The sequence below is a fragment of the Suillus bovinus genome (assembly GCF_016758785.1).
Source record: "Suillus bovinus strain UH-Sbo-P2 chromosome Unknown EDB93scaffold_23, whole genome shotgun sequence".
In the NCBI taxonomy this organism is placed as follows: domain Eukaryota; kingdom Fungi; phylum Basidiomycota; class Agaricomycetes; order Boletales; family Suillaceae; genus Suillus; species Suillus bovinus.
The window spans coordinates 332,904-349,033 of NW_024542079.1; the positions used below are offsets into that span (position 1 = coordinate 332,904).

Consider the following 16,130-nt stretch of genomic DNA (forward strand, 5'->3'; position numbering starts at 1 on the left):
CTGGTCACCAGTCTACTCCATACTTACAGGTCGAAGGAGCTCTCGTCAGGTACCAACTTCTGACGGTCATTGTCTTCCTGCCATCCTCTTTGTCGATACATTCATTAATTCCATTTATGAAAAATGCTGCAGTCGGTCAGCATTTGCTCTCAGGTCAGAGCAGTCGATGGGCCTCTCATTGCACGCTTGTTCTGACGTTTTCAGGCGCCCTCTCGGGGTTCGCGGGAGCCATCTTATTACAGCCTCGTGAGCAACTTGTGGAAGCTCTTAGTATCCGATTTCATTTGACTTGGTTTGGTGCACAGTCGACCTCCTGAAGACCAGGATTCAACAAGGAGATTCTGCTTTAAATGCCCGGTAGGCTTCACGTGCGACCATACTGCTGAATAGCTCATGTCTCGGAAGCAATACAACCATTATATGGCATACGACTAAGGACATTCTCCGGAACGAAGGCATAAAAGGGTTATGGACGGGTACAAGTGCTACGTTGGTTCGGTACGTTGCATTATTTTCCATCTCTCTCATCGATGACTTTTCTCTATACCAGCAATGTTCCAGGAGTGGCCCTCTACTTTACGAGCCTGACTTATCTACGCTCTATCATGGCGAACTCACCCTATTTTTCCGCACAACAGCGGTACAGCCGTGACAACTCTAAAACTGTTCTTCCGAAGCTGTCTAGCCAGGGCAACCTTATAGCAGGCGCGACCGCTCGAGTCGGTGTCGGATTGATCCTCAACCCATTTTCTATCTTGAAGGCGCGTTTTGAGGTTCGTGCGGTCGCGTAAACCACTGTGATTTTAATATTCTAGTGTTACGCAGAGCGAGTTGCATGCATACCGTAGTTTATCAGGCTCGCTTCTTTCCATCGCCCGTATGGGACCGTCTGAACTTATGCGCGGATTTGTTGCCTCGTCGCTGCGGGATGCACCATATGCTGGTCTTTTTGTCGTCATATACGAGAGTATTAAACGGGAGACAAGTGAGATCGTTCTTGGTGATACAAGAATCCAACTCATATGTTCCAGCGTACTTCATCCCAACAGCACATGCAGCAGGCATACATAGCTTTTCAGCAGCATCTGCAGGTGCCATTGCCACAATGGCTACACACCCATTTGACGTTATAAAAGTCATTTCTTCACGCTGTCTCGCCTTCCAGAATATCTGATAGCTTACTCAGACGAAAATGCAAGTTCGTTCAGAAGACAGATACCGTGGTTTTACTACGACTATCCTTAGAATTTTCAAGGCTGGTCCTCCTTGTTTACAAGTTCGAGTTGTATTCTCATTACCCAATTCATAGCAACGTGGTGCAGCTGGTTTTTTTGATGGCGCATCTCTCCGAATGTCTAGGAAAATCCTCAGCTCGGCAATTGGCTGGGCTGTATTTGAAGGAATGCTACTCTTCATGCAAACGTGACGAACTACTTGACAGTAGTGTCCATTGATGCAACTCAAGCGCGAATCTATTAGTTATCGAGAGTACTCTTGTTGGATGAACTTCGCGATCGTTTGCAACTGGATATTTGACGTCCCCTCGTATATTGCACCCTGTGAGGCATATCTGCTAAATAATAAAATCCACACAAGCAGAGTGTCACTCACGATCTTCGAGTCTCGCCAGAATTTCTCAATCCCCGTCTCCCTTGTGAATCCGACACCTCCACACCACTCGATAGCCGACCCACTCACATGCTGAGCTACCTGACTAGCCCAGTACTTCGCCATTGCTGCCTCCTTCGTGAAGCTTCGACCTTCCTCCTTGCGCCGTGCTGCATTATATGTAAGCAGACGTGCAGTTTCGAGTTCAACTGCAGCCTTTGCAATTTGGAACTGCATGCCCTGGAAGGTTCCAATTGGCTGACCAAACTGACTTCGCTGGTAGGTATAAGGAACAGCTTTGTCAAACGCGCCTTGAGCAAGGCCCAACATTTGAGCAGCGATTCCGATACGACCTACGGAAGTGAACTTTCATAGTGTCGACAACAAATATTACCTACCCTCGTTCAGAATTTCGATAGCAAGCTGTGATTGAAAAACTAAGCTAAATGTCCTCGCCTGAAAACCAAGCTACCGACCTTGTAGCCCTTGCCCTCACCGCCTATGACGTTCTCAGCCGGTATTCGAAGATCGTCGAAATTAAGTGTGCACGTCGATGACGCTCTGATTCCAAGCTTCTCTTCCTTCTTGGCTATTTGCACGCCCATATCTTTCGTTGCAACAAAGCAAGTAATGCCCTTGTAGCCCTTGCTTGGATCGACCTAGGGGCTCTTTCAGCCAATAACGTAGAACAGGAACGAACAAGTAGAATTCACATTCGCAAATATAAGGAAGATTTCGGCCTCATGGGAATTGGTGATCCACATTTTGGACCCGTTAATTAACCAATAGTCACCGTCCTTCTTTGCCCTTGTCTGCAGCGCGAAAGCATCTGAACCTGAGACAGGCTCGGACAAACAGAATGAACCAAGCTATATGCACACATGAGCGCACACGCGGAAAAGTTCTTATTCAACTCACCTTTGACTCTGACAACAAAGGCAACCACTTGTCTTGCTGCTCCTTCGTGCCATATGTGCGCAGAATGGTGTTCACCAGGGTGTTATGCACATCACACATGACAGATACGGAGGGGTCAATCTTTGCGAGCTCCTCAATTGCAATAATTGCGGATACAAAGGAGGCCTCAGCACCGCCGTGCTCGACGCTTGTCTCTATGCCCATGAGCTACAGGGGATGGTGTTAGCACGCTTTGGAATGAAAACTGCTCGGTTGCTGACCCCTTGCTCGAAAAGACCCTTAATTATAGTTGGGTCCATAGATTCTTTCTCGTCCATTTCGCGGACCTTGGGGCCGACGACGTCCACCGCGAAACGCTTCACTAAACATATGTTGTTGGTGTCGTAAACCAAGTAGATATGAAGATCAACATACCTGAATCACGGAACATGTTCTCCTCCTCCGTGAACGTGTCTAGCGAGTTCAGTCGGAGTCCTTCTGTCCGTGTTGCAGACACAGAAAACATTCTGGTTTAGGGATTATAACGAATTGTACGGCTGCTGCAAGACCACGTACCTAGCTGACTCGACAAGTCTCGTTGGACTGTGTTTGGTAGCTCGCATTGATCGTGATGCAGCGCGGAACATGTTGGTGAAAGCGAAGAAAGCCAGCACGTAAGCGTGTGCAATACAGAGCCATGAAATACTGGTCCAAGTTTGGTCCAAGCAATCACATGGGGTCGGTTGACCGGATCTTCTGAATCGAACTCCTATGCTCTTACGTTCGGCCGTATATAGTTGACAAGTCTTGAATCACAATGTGCATACTTGAAAGGGACATGATTTGACGAGTACAATAAAAACTATACCGCACCCTCAACGATCATATGAAAAACTGCATGCTCCAGGTGAAAAGCCTAAATAAAGAAACAGACGAAACGCGACATGGCATTGAAAATCATGGAAAAGTAGAAACCTATGATGTCGTCAAATGGTCGTATCAAATCACAATATGAATCAATCATGCAGCAGCACTCTCGCGTGCCTCGCCATTCGTCCGAGGCGTGCCACGGGTGAGCCCAGCTGCGGCAAAACCCCGTGCAGCGAATCCACGTCCACGTCCTCTAGGACCACCACGGACCCCTCTATCAGGGCGCTCTTCACGGTCTGTCGCTATCTGCACGCTAACCGTACCCTCGCCCATTTTCTATACCGACAATATCAGTTACTGAAAAGAACGGTATGTGGGCGATCTACCTCGTCATTCTTGTCCAATGCTGCCTTCATGGTCTCATCATCACCGAACTCTACATAAGCAAAGGGTCTAGGACGTTGATGCGGGGGTCCCTTGTTCACAATGAACGTCACCTTCGTCACTCCCGCCGTCTCACCACCAAAGAATGTCCTGATATCTGCTTCTGTTGATTGTTGAGGGAGTTTGACAAATAAAGTCCAAGGATGTCTCAGTGGCCGCTTGCTTGTCGGTGTCCTCGCGCCGGTGCTGTCCGTTGTCGGCGACTTCATTCCTTCACGTACGTCAGCAAGGGGTACTTCAGGTGTTGCCTTACCCGATTGCTCTGGTGCAGATGCCGGAGTTGAAGTCGGAGCAGACACAGGCGCAAGAGCTGGAGCAGTTGTGTTCAAAGCAGCCTTTTCTTCGGATGTAGAAGCCCCCTTCTCCTTCGCTTCCATACGCTCACGGTCCTTGCGTTCTTTTTTCTCTTTCTCTTTCTCTTTCCGTTTCTGCTTCTCTTTTTCAGCCTTATCTGATGGCGGTGCAGGCGTTCCACTCCCGTTAGATTTGGGAGCAGGTGTGGACGGAGATGATTCTTTTGGTGTCTCTTTGCCAGATGCTACAGGGACTAGAGGTGACTTGACCTCTTTTGGATGCGGCGAAAGAGGTTTTTCAGCTTGAACGGGTGTTGAACCCTTGGTGGGTGGGTTCGAAGTAGCGTTCGGTAGCGATGACGTTGTTGAATTGGGTGTTGGGACAACATTGCTCGGCGTTGCGGTACGGCGGTATGCATAATTGAAACCTACCAAACGTTTAGTGAAAGCTGTCAGCTGAGGTGTTAACGGCTTACCCTGGCTCTTCAACTCGGCACTGATTCTGCCATCCTTGATATCCAACACAAGTGAACCAAATGCAGCGTCACATAGGTTCCAATTCCAACAGTTCTTCCAAGAGGGCTCTTCCGGACCCTGTGCATTTGGTACCCTCTCAATGACACTCAGGGCCTTGTCAAGCAGGACTCGCTGATGCTCATCGATGACGGTGTCTACCTGCTGCTTCACACTGTCCCAAACCTTATCAAAGACGTCTTTTCCAGCGATGAGCTTGTGGCGGAAGCCTTCTAGGTCGCTTTGTACGCTGAACTCATTATAACTAGAGGCGTAACGGAAGTGAAGCCCCGCGCTGATAGAGAGATCAGCCTTGAGAACGAGTGCAAGTTGGGACATTATGCCTTCGCGTCCGGGGCTTGCATGGGTAACAAGGAGACGCGTCTCGGTAGGATCGAAGACACGCTGGGCAGTATCGACGAGCTCACCGATCTGGAGTGCGGTCGTCCACATGGTACCCTGACCACCAGCGATTGTTGCGCTGCCATCACCATTATCAAACATTTTGTGGGGAACAAGTGCGCCGCCCAAACCAAGAAGCCTTAGCTTGACGCCTCCGACGTCGAGACAGTGAGTGGTTGCCTCATCGAGGAGGTGAAGGTTATCGATGTTGTAAATGCTAGAACGGAATTTTTCGAGAATGACGACGTCCTCGCAAGCACCCCAAACAGTATATACAGGGACAGAGAGTTTGAGTTGGCCTGAGAGAAGGAGAGGGAATTCAGAAAGGAGGGAAATATCGACGGTGGCGCGGATTGCTTGTGAGGTGTTGTCGGGTGCAAGGAAGTGGGTACGTTGCGTGGATGGTATTAGTGGCGAATACATGGTCAGATGACGCAGCGTGCGGTCATTTATGCGGTCCAGACTGTTGCTTTCTACATATAATAAACGCGTCAAGCACGAAAAAAAACGATGATTGTGGTAGACGCCTATGCTCACCAAAAAAACCAAAGTCACCGGTATGAATGATGGCTTTGGCATTAGCCTCGCGTGCGAGATCATTGAGGCCAGAAAGTCGACCACGGATGTCTGCGATGCAGAGGATGCGACCGTGTGTAGTGTCTAGGACTTTTGTGTGGGTATTCACTTGAGGTCTAGAATTTGGTGATACTGTGGGACGTGTCGAGGAAGATGCTGGGCGGGATGACGAGTTCATTTTGAAAGTTATGGAAATGATGAGGAAGACGGCGAGGAAGATGCTGAGCACAATGACAAGGTCGCTGAACAAGAAGGGTTTCAAAGGTAGTCAACGATTACATAAGCCAATAACACCACCGTGACCGAGTACTGGTCTTACCAGTGCTCGTCAACGTTCTCCACGTTGTCGACAGCAATACAGCGTTAAAAAGCTGTTGTTAAGCTAGACTTGTGATCATCGTCGTTGTTGTCGTTGTGAGATATTATATCGTGGATCTTAAAAAGCACGAATAATAATTTCAATACTTATCGTTTATACAATCATTATATTGCTCATTTTAATGTTGTAGACGGCGACGGTGCAATGGAATCGAGTGTATTGTGAATCAGTTTGCAGTGATTCACTGAGAATTTTGGTCTAGTGAATCCATTAAAGTTTGCGGTGGGCACCGCGGATCAGAGAATCATGCAGACCGCGTAACCTACTGCTGCCCATCACTTTCGACGACCTGCAACCTGCTCCTTGACGCTGTTGACGCCGATGAACCTATATGGCCCACAGACCTGATACAACAGCGCCCTTACCCAGTACTTTTACTCAAATTTCTTCGACACTCACCGCATCGGACAAGCTACTCTCATCCGTGTTCCCACTCCCCACGAATCCATGCATTCTCTACGCGACATACTCACCGTCTGTAACAGCGCCTCACTACGATGTGCTAGAGTCTGCACGGAGACAGCTTGTTTCACGAAATCAGGCTTCCACCTTTCAAGACTCGATCCTCCCCCAGGTTCACATCGATCGGGATGTCTCAACTTTTCATGCGTTCATTGTAGCATCCGATGAGGAAGTCGAGAGCTCTCTGTCTGTTCTGAAAAAGCTCAAATTCGATGATATGATAAGTGAGTCTGCGTGCAGTTGTCGTGCGCTGTCACTACCCTATACTAACTTACTGCGGCAGTATCAGAAACTTCGTCCTTCACACCGCATGAGCTCTATCCATGCAGTCTGGCATGTGCAGACAGTTGTACTCCATGTGCATCGTGTACCGATCCTCCATTCATGTCTACTGCCCGCCTCCTTCCAAGGAAGCCACTCCGACAAATATACGCTCGATTTATTGACGCTGTCCGGACACGCCTCATAGACTACGTTGTTAATGCATCATTGAATTGCGCTCTTCGCTTCCGTAATGGCTTCCTGCTCGTACCCAATGCAGCATCCAACGAGTGGGGCGCAGACTGGGATCATCATGCACAATTGCGGTAGGAATCTTATCCCTACCATCCATCATTTTTGATATTGACAGAATTATCATCCAGCCCGCTAGTCCACTGCCACCTCGATGTACATCTTGCGTCCAATCGACTTGAGGTTCACTCTCTCTTTCGGCCCCTCCCACACGTCCCCCTGCCCGCGCTCCTCCCCCTGCCACCTGGTACACCACTCATCCTTCTTCCCACTGGCGTCCCTGCCTTCCTCCTCGCAAATTACTCAGGTCCTACCGCCTCCCTTGCTACCCAATTTACTCGATCTCTTGCCCCACACCCCCTCCCGCGCCTCAAAGACCCTCAATATATTATCGCATGGCTTGCGGTACAAAACAAGCAGGGCGAGGACAAGGGCACACCAATAATCTGGCCCACAGCTCTATGTCTGGTTTCGAATTCATCATCACGCAAGCCATTGTCACATATTCCAGAACTGCCTGCGCAGCTCCAGCCTTCCCCGCCTCCACCACCTCCACCACCAATCAATGTCGAGACACCCCGTGTAGACACGCCAAATACACCGCTGAGGGTATTAACAAACCATTCGCTAACACGTCGCCCCGCCACGGCTTCTCCATCTCCCCTCAGGGCTCTTCGCACGTTAACCCTTTCACACACTACCAGCCTGCAGAACGTCGCATCAGAGATAGGTGGTTATGTTGAGTCTGTCGTGCGTGAACGAGACCGAGAACGGGAGCGAATTCGCAGGGAGCGCGAAGCGATGGCATCAGTATCTGCCTCGCCGCAGGTCACACCAGCTGCAGCTGTAGTCTCCACTGTCCCCACCCCAGTACCCGACACAAATCTTCCACTGCATCCACCCCCTCCATTGCCCATTGAACAACCAAATATCCATCCGAGTGTCTACTATCCTTCTCCTGTAACTGCAATTGATCCCCCTGCTCCTCCGGGACCCTCTTCTGGTTCTGAACCCCCAACGCCGTTGCCGCAGACAAACCTTGCGCCTGCTCCCACTTCATTTGACCCGTTCAATACGATAGACTCCACCTGGTCGCAACCCACAACTGACTTTATGGACTATGATATGGATCCTGCTGGTCAGCGTCGTAATGATGTAGACTTTGCAGACTATGATACTTTTACGTTCACTGACGACGACTTCAGCTTCTTTGATCGTCCCTCGCGCCCATTGGATTCTGCGCCCGCACCACTTGCGCTCTCACCAAGCATATTTAGTGTTGTAGATGTTGGTGCATCATTTACTCATGCAGTAGGCACTCAGCTCTCTCCAGATGTTTCGACGTTCATTCCAGCACCCGCACCCGCACCCCCCTCTCCGAACACCTCACACTCAGCACCTTCCACACCTCATGTGAAGGTCACGCACGCACCCTCCCAGTTCGCTCGTACCTTCGACCCCATCGCTTTCGCTCACTCTCACAGTCTTGCAGATGCTAAGTATTCCTCCTTTGGAAAGTTTGCTCTCCCCAGCCCACCAGATGAAGAGGACCGCACCTCACCTTTGCCCACCTTGCATTCACAGAACCACAGCACAGCTTCCCCTGCTGATTTACATACGCGGTACAGCGCCGCAACAGACCCGCGCATCGGCGTCGTACGCCAACTTATCGGCGTCAAGCGCAAGTCCAAGTCACTCGATCATGGGAGAGCGCGATGCCGGCAATTCCTCCTGTCCTCATATGATGACAATGTCGTCCACGAAGACGCAATTCTTCCCCCAGAGGATGACGAAAAGTCTGAGACTGTTTCTGAAGACGACGCAGATATGGACGACGAGCGTGAGCGCTCGACCACCCCACCCCCATCATACCTCCCTTTAGGTCCCATGCTCCTCCACACGCAGTTCCACCATGCGCTCCTCCTTCCACTCTGCCAACCTCTTCGCCCGCCAGGATCGGCAGTTGCGCCCATGAGCCTGGTGCTTCCACCACCTGTGGCTGCCCACACACCAGTCTCTCCCGCTGCATCGTTGGAGAAAATCAACCAGGAGGTGGCTGCGGCAGGTGCAGTACTCGCGCGGGAGGTCGTTGAAAATTCTGTGTGGGCCCGCGCTTGGGGTTGCCGATGTATCGCAGCGGATGAACAGGTTTGGCCCAGCGATATTCAAGAACTAGCGGAAATTCTGAAGCATGTGAACGTCCTTGACGGACCAGTAGAACTAATGACTATGTTTCCATCCGGTAAGTTTCCGATGATTATATCAAATTTGTCGCTCAATCATGCCCATATAGATGGTGTACCCGCAGTGGAAAATGTTCACCTTCAAAGACTAGACCCACCTATGTTTTCAGTAGGCAAGTCGGGTTGTGTCGTGCAAGTATTACCGTCAGCATTGCGCTTCTGGGAGAAGCTGGGCCTCACGCCTCACGGTGGTAAAAGGGATGTCGTCGCTTTTGTATTTCTTGAAGAAGGCGGTTTGGAAAAGCAGCATCAAGCTGAGGCCTGGTTAAACAAGATGTCTACGGAATACAGTGTAAGTTTGCTATTGATGATCTTTCTCTCGTTCTAAAGTAATCAACTTACCTTGGACAGGCTAAACAACTTGGTTCTTTCACTCCTGGGAGCAGCACGATGTGCTCAGCGGACGGAGTCATGCCTCTGAGGCTGGAGAATCTGAGAAAGTCCATAAGTATGTTCTTCCTTGATCATTAATACGCTCAAAATACAACGCTTAAAACAGGGTCCTTTCTGCAATGCCTGGAGTCAAGCAATGATCTTGTCTTCTATATAGCCATCCCCGACCCGGCGATTGGGCTAACGTCACCCCTCCTGCGCGAAATCTTTAGTTTCGTCAAGCAGACCCAAGCCAAGCGCTCTGAGGCTCCTATTCTCTTTCAATTTGTCCCTGAGCACCTAATTTCCTCCTCGGAGAGCCCTTCTAGTGAAAGCTCGGAGATAGATGCCCTCTGTTACGCCACCTACCGACGCATGCTCAAACCTGTCGAGCGTTCCATGTCTAGAAAATTTTCCGACAAGAGCGAAACAGTTGCATATTTCCAGCAGCAGCCCTTTGTGCTGGCTCGCCCCTCGAATACTGTCTGCTTCGCACAAACAACTCCAGCTCGATCCCTTGACGTCATGGATCGGCACACGTTCCTTCACGTTGGCTACCGATTTTCTACCTGTGGAAAATGGTTGTTCGCTGCGTGTATCGACCAGCGTGGGGAAACTTATGATCTCGGGACGTGGCTGATACATGACGAAATAGAGACATCGGCAGTAGTGCAAGTCTGGAATTTTGCGTTGCAATTCGCGAAGAGAGCTAACGTCGAGTGGCGGATTGTCATTGCGAAACTAGGGTATATGACTGTCAGCGAATTGGAGGGTTGGTACTACCGAATGACTCTTATATTGCCTTTACTCATTGTTCTATAGGATGGAACGTTCACCTGGCCGCTGCTGTCCCCTTGTGCAACGATTTGCCCCCTTTTCATGTCAGCTTGCTTGCCGTGGAGCAAAATTTGTGCTGGCCTATCATACCACGCCTCAACGAAGCTTCAGGCTTGGCGTCATCCAGACGGGCACCTGCAAAGGATTCCAAATCTATTTACGTGGACACTGCTGCCCCTGCCTACACCATATATCCTTCTACACGTATTCCCCTTGCCTCACGTTCTTGTCAGGAACAGGTAGATTTGTCATTCATTCCGGACAACGACGGCGCTACCTCTGATACATCAAGCATCCTACCAATATCTACTTCCATCCTCGTTCGGTCTCCGTCCACACGCACGGCTTCTACCCATTCATCCATCTACATACACCATCTCCATGCACTTCACACTCCTGGTTCTTCCCTCTCAATTTCAGATGATACCATGCGCAAGGATATCACACTCAATTTTTATGAATTGTCTGTTCTTGCAGGCGCGATGTTAGGCTTCCAAGAATATCCTCTACTGCCTTTTCATCTTGCTGCACTCGAGGTCATGCATCATTCTCTCAGACAGGAAGATATCAGCTGAGGCTTGACCTCAGTCCCCCGCTCATTTTTTTGCGATTTTTAACAAGTAGATCTGTCGCTTTCTTGCTTTTTTTGGTAACTACCCTACAGCTGTTACATGTACTACGCTATTTTGGTGGTACCCAGGGTTATACTCCATGTATCCTTACTGCTTACATTGCCTCTTGCTTGCCTGACCATGTTTATTACTATGAGGTAAAAACTCGATAAAACACGAATGTACAAATCCTATGGAATCTACTGGGTCTTCTTTTCCTGAGCATGGTACCCCTTTGGTGCTTCCAAGCGCACAGATGATTGGAGGCTGGCAAGAGCTGACACAGCCATCATGATAATGGGTACGATGATGAAGAAAACGACGAGCAAAGCGACAAGAAGGGGTGTTGAGAATAGTTGATATCTCTTGAAAATACCACCGTCAGAAATAGTCGAGTTGTCAGGAGGAGCGTGTGCTGAGTCAAATTTGGAAGGGGGAAGTAACTGACGGCGGTAGTGTTCGAGTGGAGACCCCATGTACAAAACCAGGTGGCTCGTAAAAGCTGCATCGATCTTCTCAATTTCGCTAGAGAGGTATTGATCTAGTACATGATGTGTAAAGTTGATGCACCTCGATTTGGGACAGACTCACCATAACCCATCATAGCCGCCTTTCGGAGTTTTGGTCCACCCTCTATTGCTGGCATATTGACACATACAACGTGTCTGGAGTTCTCAGCAAGGTCCAAAGGGCCATCTGCTGGACTAGCATTGGTCAAAGTCGAGCCGCAGCGCCTTGCCAGAGACTCTGTGACGTCCTGAAGGAAAGAAGAGGCGCTACGCTTCACGTGAGGATACTGCCTTGATGAGGGCGCAGTGTTTAAAATGGCAGAGAGTCCAGAAGAAGCCTTGGGTAATGCACGAAGGTCAGAACTACGGAGCTGCGGGATAATGTCAATATCATAGCCAGCTGGAAAGCTAGTACATACACCAGGCTGGTTTATCACCAGAACGGTATCGAAGGAGCAGACATCCTCTGGCGAGAGAACTCCACCAACTATGCTCACAGAATCTTCATACCGTAGATCTGGAAATAGACCGTTTAACACGGACGAGCTGTGCCGAAGTGAGTCCTGGCTGAACTATCGGTATACCTGACACAAACCTTTTAGATGACCATGCTACAATTGGAACTGTATCAGAGTACCCCAGTACACCGACTACAGAAAACAGAGCGAAGATGGCAGCACGTCCAGCCATGAAGAAGTTACTAGTTATGATGTAGCCTGAGGATCTCTGAGGATGCGCTGCAGCTCGAACCTTGAATTACATAAGCCAGGCCGTGGTGAACTCGGTTTTGTTCAACCACTCATTAGCAGCTAGTAGCAAGGCAACTTAATCATGGCCAGTATTCCTCCTCAAGCGAGGTCCAAACAGCTCCGAGCATGTTTACTTTGTTCTATCATTCAACATCCCATGGATTTTCGGAAGAACGGTTGTCCAAATTGCGAAGAGCTCATGCAGGTATTCCGAGATCATCGTGAATCCTCCCTGCTTTCGCTAACGTCTTGTCAGATGAAAGGTTCTCCTGACCGCATAAGTGTTTGCACTACCACCTATTTTGATGGTATCATTGCTGTCATTGACACTGAGGCTAGTTGGGTTGCACGATGGCAAAGAACATGTAAGTTTACCCTGTGAACTTACTATATGTATGCTGAATTTTGGTTACAATCTGTTTTATAGCGAAGTATGTTCGGGGAATGTATGCTGTCCGGGTGAAAGGTCGCATTCCGGAAGATGTAGAAGCTGAACTTGAGTCCCGTGGCATCAAGTACCGTCCGAGAGACCAGAGTGATCAGGATTAGCATGTCCTTATAGTGTGTTGCATTTCATGTTGCAGTTCAGTTTTGTCAAAATTTACACCAGCTTCTTTAGTAGCAAAATTAATAGTTAGCATAGATCTCTGTTATACGTCGTATTGTTCACTCGCCATAAATCATAGTTACTGGAGCCAGCACCTGAGTCGGGAGCCCATGGCACATGAGCCACATGTACAGTAGCTGCAGACTTTATGCTCGATCGCCGTTTATGCCACTATGTAAACAAGCTCTGCGGTATCGCAGGACGAGATCCAGCAATGAAGCGTTGATATGCTTATATCGAATCAGAACAATATGATAGTCCTCGGCAGAGTAGGTATACAAGAAGGTATTAATCCATGACTTTCATTGTCAATACGGTGGTCAATGTACATGAATACACCTGTAAGGATATCATAACAACAATCGGTCGGCTGGAATGTATAATGCAGTGTAATGGGCAAATGGGTGATCGACAATAGTCTGTCCTCAGCAGGCCTTGGTATTAAAGGAGTTCATGAAGGACCTGGTCATATCGATGAGGCATATGTGACCTAGAAAAGGGTGTAAACACGTAATCTAGCGTTATGGGCCAAGACGCACCTAAGCATATTCCTTGAGAAAACTATCTGAGAAAATACTTTCTCGACGTCCAAGACCTCGAATAGCCTCCATGTTTTATCGGGATGCGTATTAGGTTGTTGTGATTGGTGCGATGGGTGTAGGTCACAGTCCCTGACAGTCCATAAGATGCGACCAGGTGGGAATAAATCAGCCATTTGCATATTTGCCTCGAGAGTTTTTCGCATCGACAGAAACTGCGTCACGTGTCAATCCGATCAAAATTGTTACGCTGTGATGCACAGAAATACCCAATGAAGGTCATCCGAAGATCCATCTCCAGCTTTCCATCGCCTGATTCTATTGGTGATGACCGAATACCCTTCTGTACCACCATTCCGTTCATTTGCATCACACAGCCAGAGGGCTGCATTACGAATGTCCCGGACAGAACCGAGCGACAGTCGAGACACAATGTCATCGGAGCATACAAACGATGTGACCATTTTCGATGCCAATCGGCTAAGTCCAGCATCCGTCAGACAACTAAGTAGATTCAGAAAAATATGTCCCAGTCGAAGAAGAAACATAACGTACGGAGGTCCTATACAATATACGGATACGCTGTGGTCCGTCGGCAGGCCGCTTGAAGGCACTGTCAAGCAAGTTGCAGGGTCTGCCCACATCTGAATGAAATATGTCAATATACAACAATCACAACTTCGTCACTTTCACCATAGCCAAGAGAACCGCAACACCTGCTCCCAAACTATGCCCGCAAAGTATGAGTTCTGGTTTGCAATCAGTTGTAACGAATGTCATTGTAACAATCCCAATCACCATATCCAGGATTGCGAGTCAATGCATCCTTAACAGCCACATGAACAGGTTTGTCGATCTCGCCCATCACACGGGCCATACGAAGCATCCCTCCGTGAACTTGGTATGTGGGCTGCTTGTCATGGGAAGTCGTCGAAAGAATAGACAAACGCCTCCGAGGGGTCCTTCTACTTGATCCAGGGAATGATATACTGTCTCCAGCGTCTTCCCGAGACGTACTTGACGCAGGCTCAAATTCTACCGGATCGCACGTCAGATCAACAGCGAGCTCGTTGAGTGACATTGTGCCTGTAAGGCCATAGTCAGCCAAAAACGAATGGCTTCCCTCCAAATAAAGCCACCTCGTAAAACAAGCACGACCTCGTGTCTATTGTGGTCGGTCAAAACCCAGAACCTAGGCATCTGGCGCTCTATCCCAATGACAGCTGTTGCACGAGCCTTCGCCTGTATATTTGGCTGCTCTACTGTCTCCCCGTGCACCGACCTTTCAAAAATTTCCTTGTCATGCTTGCCCATCAATATATCCCACCAAGAATACTCTAGACTATCAGAAGAGGAATTTCCTTTCAGCTCATCTTCGGCTGCATTTACAGCATCCTGGAGCTGTGCCTCTTCTGCGTCATTTTCATCACGTGGGGATGGTGGGTTTGAATTGCGGGACGGTGACGTCAGTAGCAGAGGAACTCCAAAGAAGAGTAGACTTGCGCCACCATAGCCGGCAAGAACCATCTTGGAAAATCGCCGCAAGTTAGTCTTTAGCTCAACTATAGACTTTTGCGGTACATCTATGCGCGGTTGGCCCCATCTAAAAGATATTGACGATATCGACAATCTCGACAGGACACTCGGAGACCTGGAACGGGTATGAGACTGCGTGGAGACTTCTCCGATGTCTGCAGATATTAGTTGTCCTCGATGCCCCGGGAATATCACGTCCGACGTTACTCGAATTCGTGAAGGTATATGTTTGAGGTGAGGGGCGGTAGACGGGTCATAAAACTGAACCTCGCGAAGGTATGGGAACCAACTCTGCTCTTGCCACTCGTGGGTGACGCCTTGCAGAGCCACCCATGCAACCAAAGCTCTACCGACTTCTGTTATTCCGTACCTTCTCCCTGGGATATGCTCGTGAGAACCAGGATGGTCCCACTCACGTTTTACCAGATCGATGAACGATGCCAAAGAGAAAGAGGCTTCGCTGCTGCCAGGGAAGATGAGGGAGAGCATGTCGATAGAGCTATAAGCTGCTTGTAGGGAAGCTGAGGAAATATACTCCCCGACATAGATGGGAGCAAGGGTAAGTCTCTCGGCGAAGGTGAATGCGCTCGCGACTGCGCCTTCTAGGACCGGCGCAGCGACCTCGCTCCCACCGAATATTGCGTGATCGAGGGCGGAAGCGACTACACCCACGACACTGGACGCTGCATCTCGAGCAACCGAGAACTATGAAATAACCTGAGCTCTATCACCGGGATTTTGGCACTATTCGGCTTACCCCCAGTCGTGTTGTACCCTTGACAGCAGTGAAAGCAAGGGAAGTTGCCGCTGAAGTGAGATCAAGACTTTGCCTACCAAATCTCTCCCAGTTATAGCCCATGATTACAGGTGAGAACGAAGGGTATCTGTGAGCAGGGCAAGTCCATGCCTCAGTTGCTCAGGTGAAGAAAACAACGTCAGTTCCAGATCAAAAAGCCACCAATAATACAAAGCCTGTGATTTTGTGAACACATGATCCCAAATTGGACTCAGCAATGACTTAAAATGGCATATATGATAAGGCAAGCGGAGTCCCTCAACTTAATGCTGGATAAAAACCAAGAGACTGATGATGGCTAGTACATGACATCGCAAAGTAGACTCAAGACTAGAAGCGGAAAATAGACACAAGATGGACACTAAATTATTTTA

The 16,130-nt window shown here is 49.0% G+C and overlaps 7 protein-coding genes across 7 annotated transcripts; 3 read left to right on the forward strand and 4 right to left on the reverse strand.

The window, feature by feature from the left end:
* The first annotated feature begins 10 nt into the window (after nucleotides 1–10).
* Nucleotides 11–1,633, forward strand: EDB93DRAFT_1142730 (solute carrier family 25 member 38). The gene is made up of 9 exons (XM_041449354.1): nucleotides 11–153; nucleotides 205–246; nucleotides 306–357; nucleotides 406–498; nucleotides 551–773; nucleotides 826–985; nucleotides 1,032–1,135; nucleotides 1,187–1,255; nucleotides 1,310–1,633. Exons 1-9 carry the CDS (start codon nucleotides 117–119, stop codon nucleotides 1,424–1,426), a joined length of 897 nt encoding a protein of 298 aa, XP_041308335.1. The 5' UTR covers nucleotides 11–116; the 3' UTR covers nucleotides 1,427–1,633.
* EDB93DRAFT_1278516 (acyl-CoA dehydrogenase/oxidase) lies at nucleotides 1,179–3,152 on the reverse strand (the record flags this gene model as incomplete). Its single annotated transcript, XM_041454424.1, has 9 exons — nucleotides 1,179–1,557; nucleotides 1,612–1,961; nucleotides 2,007–2,031; nucleotides 2,085–2,267; nucleotides 2,322–2,477; nucleotides 2,527–2,733; nucleotides 2,787–2,887; nucleotides 2,941–3,032; nucleotides 3,082–3,152. The coding sequence occupies 9 exons, from the start codon at nucleotides 3,150–3,152 to the stop codon at nucleotides 1,480–1,482; spliced, it is 1,263 nt and encodes a 420-aa protein (XP_041308336.1). The 3' UTR covers nucleotides 1,179–1,479.
* Nucleotides 3,153–3,213: 61 nt separating this feature from the next.
* EDB93DRAFT_345628 (uncharacterized protein) lies at nucleotides 3,214–6,137 on the reverse strand. The gene is made up of 4 exons (XM_041456151.1): nucleotides 5,565–6,137; nucleotides 4,589–5,500; nucleotides 3,762–4,540; nucleotides 3,214–3,711 (listed from the first exon to the last, which is right to left on the reverse strand). The coding sequence occupies exons 1-4, from the start codon at nucleotides 5,779–5,781 to the stop codon at nucleotides 3,526–3,528; spliced, it is 2,094 nt and encodes a 697-aa protein (XP_041308337.1). The 5' UTR covers nucleotides 5,782–6,137; the 3' UTR covers nucleotides 3,214–3,525.
* Nucleotides 6,138–6,142: 5 nt separating this feature from the next.
* Nucleotides 6,143–11,173, forward strand: EDB93DRAFT_1142771 (mediator complex subunit 13 C-terminal-domain-containing protein). The gene is made up of 7 exons (XM_041449355.1): nucleotides 6,143–6,668; nucleotides 6,728–7,031; nucleotides 7,089–9,199; nucleotides 9,251–9,492; nucleotides 9,552–9,648; nucleotides 9,700–10,344; nucleotides 10,395–11,173. Exons 1-7 carry the CDS (start codon nucleotides 6,314–6,316, stop codon nucleotides 10,982–10,984), a joined length of 4,344 nt encoding a protein of 1,447 aa, XP_041308338.1. The 5' UTR covers nucleotides 6,143–6,313; the 3' UTR covers nucleotides 10,985–11,173.
* A 47-nt stretch (nucleotides 11,174–11,220) lies between these two features.
* Nucleotides 11,221–12,321, reverse strand: EDB93DRAFT_1328085 (uncharacterized protein; the record flags this gene model as incomplete). The annotated part of the gene is made up of 4 exons (XM_041455107.1): nucleotides 12,125–12,321; nucleotides 11,949–12,075; nucleotides 11,612–11,900; nucleotides 11,221–11,561 (listed from the first exon to the last, which is right to left on the reverse strand). Exons 1-4 carry the CDS (start codon nucleotides 12,217–12,219, stop codon nucleotides 11,221–11,223), a joined length of 852 nt encoding a protein of 283 aa, XP_041308339.1. The 5' UTR covers nucleotides 12,220–12,321.
* On the forward strand, nucleotides 12,305–13,119 carry EDB93DRAFT_1142774 (Spt4/RpoE2 zinc finger-domain-containing protein). The gene is made up of 4 exons (XM_041449356.1): nucleotides 12,305–12,483; nucleotides 12,535–12,643; nucleotides 12,706–12,839; nucleotides 12,898–13,119. The coding sequence occupies exons 1-3, from the start codon at nucleotides 12,361–12,363 to the stop codon at nucleotides 12,825–12,827; spliced, it is 354 nt and encodes a 117-aa protein (XP_041308340.1). The 5' UTR covers nucleotides 12,305–12,360; the 3' UTR covers nucleotides 12,828–12,839; nucleotides 12,898–13,119.
* EDB93DRAFT_1142777 (uncharacterized protein) lies at nucleotides 13,120–16,117 on the reverse strand. Its single transcript, XM_041449357.1, has 8 exons — nucleotides 15,718–16,117; nucleotides 14,564–15,665; nucleotides 14,223–14,510; nucleotides 14,118–14,173; nucleotides 13,980–14,068; nucleotides 13,694–13,928; nucleotides 13,425–13,639; nucleotides 13,120–13,375 (listed from the first exon to the last, which is right to left on the reverse strand). Exons 1-8 carry the CDS (start codon nucleotides 15,817–15,819, stop codon nucleotides 13,327–13,329), a joined length of 2,136 nt encoding a protein of 711 aa, XP_041308341.1. The 5' UTR covers nucleotides 15,820–16,117; the 3' UTR covers nucleotides 13,120–13,326.
* Nucleotides 16,118–16,130: the final 13 nt, after the last annotated feature.

What these genes read in the sequence shown, in the direction of transcription:
- EDB93DRAFT_1142730 (XM_041449354.1), top strand. Translation starts at nt 117, where the DNA reads ATGAAAAATGCTGCAGTCGGTCAGCATTTGCTCTCAG. An exon ending in CGGTCAGCATTTGCTCTCAG is followed by an intron (nt 154 to 204) that starts GTCAGAGCAGTC and finishes TGACGTTTTCAG; the next exon opens with GCGCCCTCTCGGGGTTCGCG. An exon ending in ACAAGTGCTACGTTGGTTCG is followed by an intron (nt 499 to 550) that starts GTACGTTGCATT and finishes TCTCTATACCAG; the next exon opens with CAATGTTCCAGGAGTGGCCC.
- EDB93DRAFT_345628 (XM_041456151.1), bottom strand. Translation starts at nt 5,781, where the DNA reads ATGAACTCGTCATCCCGCCCAGCATCTTCCTCGACACGTCCCACAGTA. An exon ending in CGGTGACTTTGGTTTTTTTG is followed by an intron (nt 5,501 to 5,564) that starts GTGAGCATAGGC and finishes TATTATATGTAG; the next exon opens with AAAGCAACAGTCTGGACCGC. An exon ending in CATTGGACAAGAATGACGAG is followed by an intron (nt 3,712 to 3,761) that starts GTAGATCGCCCA and finishes TTGTCGGTATAG; the next exon opens with AAAATGGGCGAGGGTACGGT.
- EDB93DRAFT_1142771 (XM_041449355.1), top strand. Translation starts at nt 6,314, where the DNA reads ATGGCCCACAGACCTGATACAACAGCGCCCTTACCCAGTACTTTTACT. An exon ending in AATGACTATGTTTCCATCCG is followed by an intron (nt 9,200 to 9,250) that starts GTAAGTTTCCGA and finishes ATGCCCATATAG; the next exon opens with ATGGTGTACCCGCAGTGGAA. An exon ending in AGATGTCTACGGAATACAGT is followed by an intron (nt 9,493 to 9,551) that starts GTAAGTTTGCTA and finishes TACCTTGGACAG; the next exon opens with GCTAAACAACTTGGTTCTTT.
- EDB93DRAFT_1142774 (XM_041449356.1), top strand. Translation starts at nt 12,361, where the DNA reads ATGGCCAGTATTCCTCCTCAAGCGAGGTCCAAACAGCTCCGAGCATGT. An exon ending in ATTGCGAAGAGCTCATGCAG is followed by an intron (nt 12,484 to 12,534) that starts GTATTCCGAGAT and finishes ACGTCTTGTCAG; the next exon opens with ATGAAAGGTTCTCCTGACCG. An exon ending in TGCACGATGGCAAAGAACAT is followed by an intron (nt 12,644 to 12,705) that starts GTAAGTTTACCC and finishes TCTGTTTTATAG; the next exon opens with CGAAGTATGTTCGGGGAATG.
- EDB93DRAFT_1142777 (XM_041449357.1), bottom strand. Translation starts at nt 15,819, where the DNA reads ATGGGCTATAACTGGGAGAGATTTGGTAGGCAAAGTCTTGATCTCACT. An exon ending in GACTCGCAATCCTGGATATG is followed by an intron (nt 14,174 to 14,222) that starts GTGATTGGGATT and finishes ATTGCAAACCAG; the next exon opens with AACTCATACTTTGCGGGCAT. An exon ending in TTCTCAAGGAATATGCTTAG is followed by an intron (nt 13,376 to 13,424) that starts GTGCGTCTTGGC and finishes ACCCTTTTCTAG; the next exon opens with GTCACATATGCCTCATCGAT.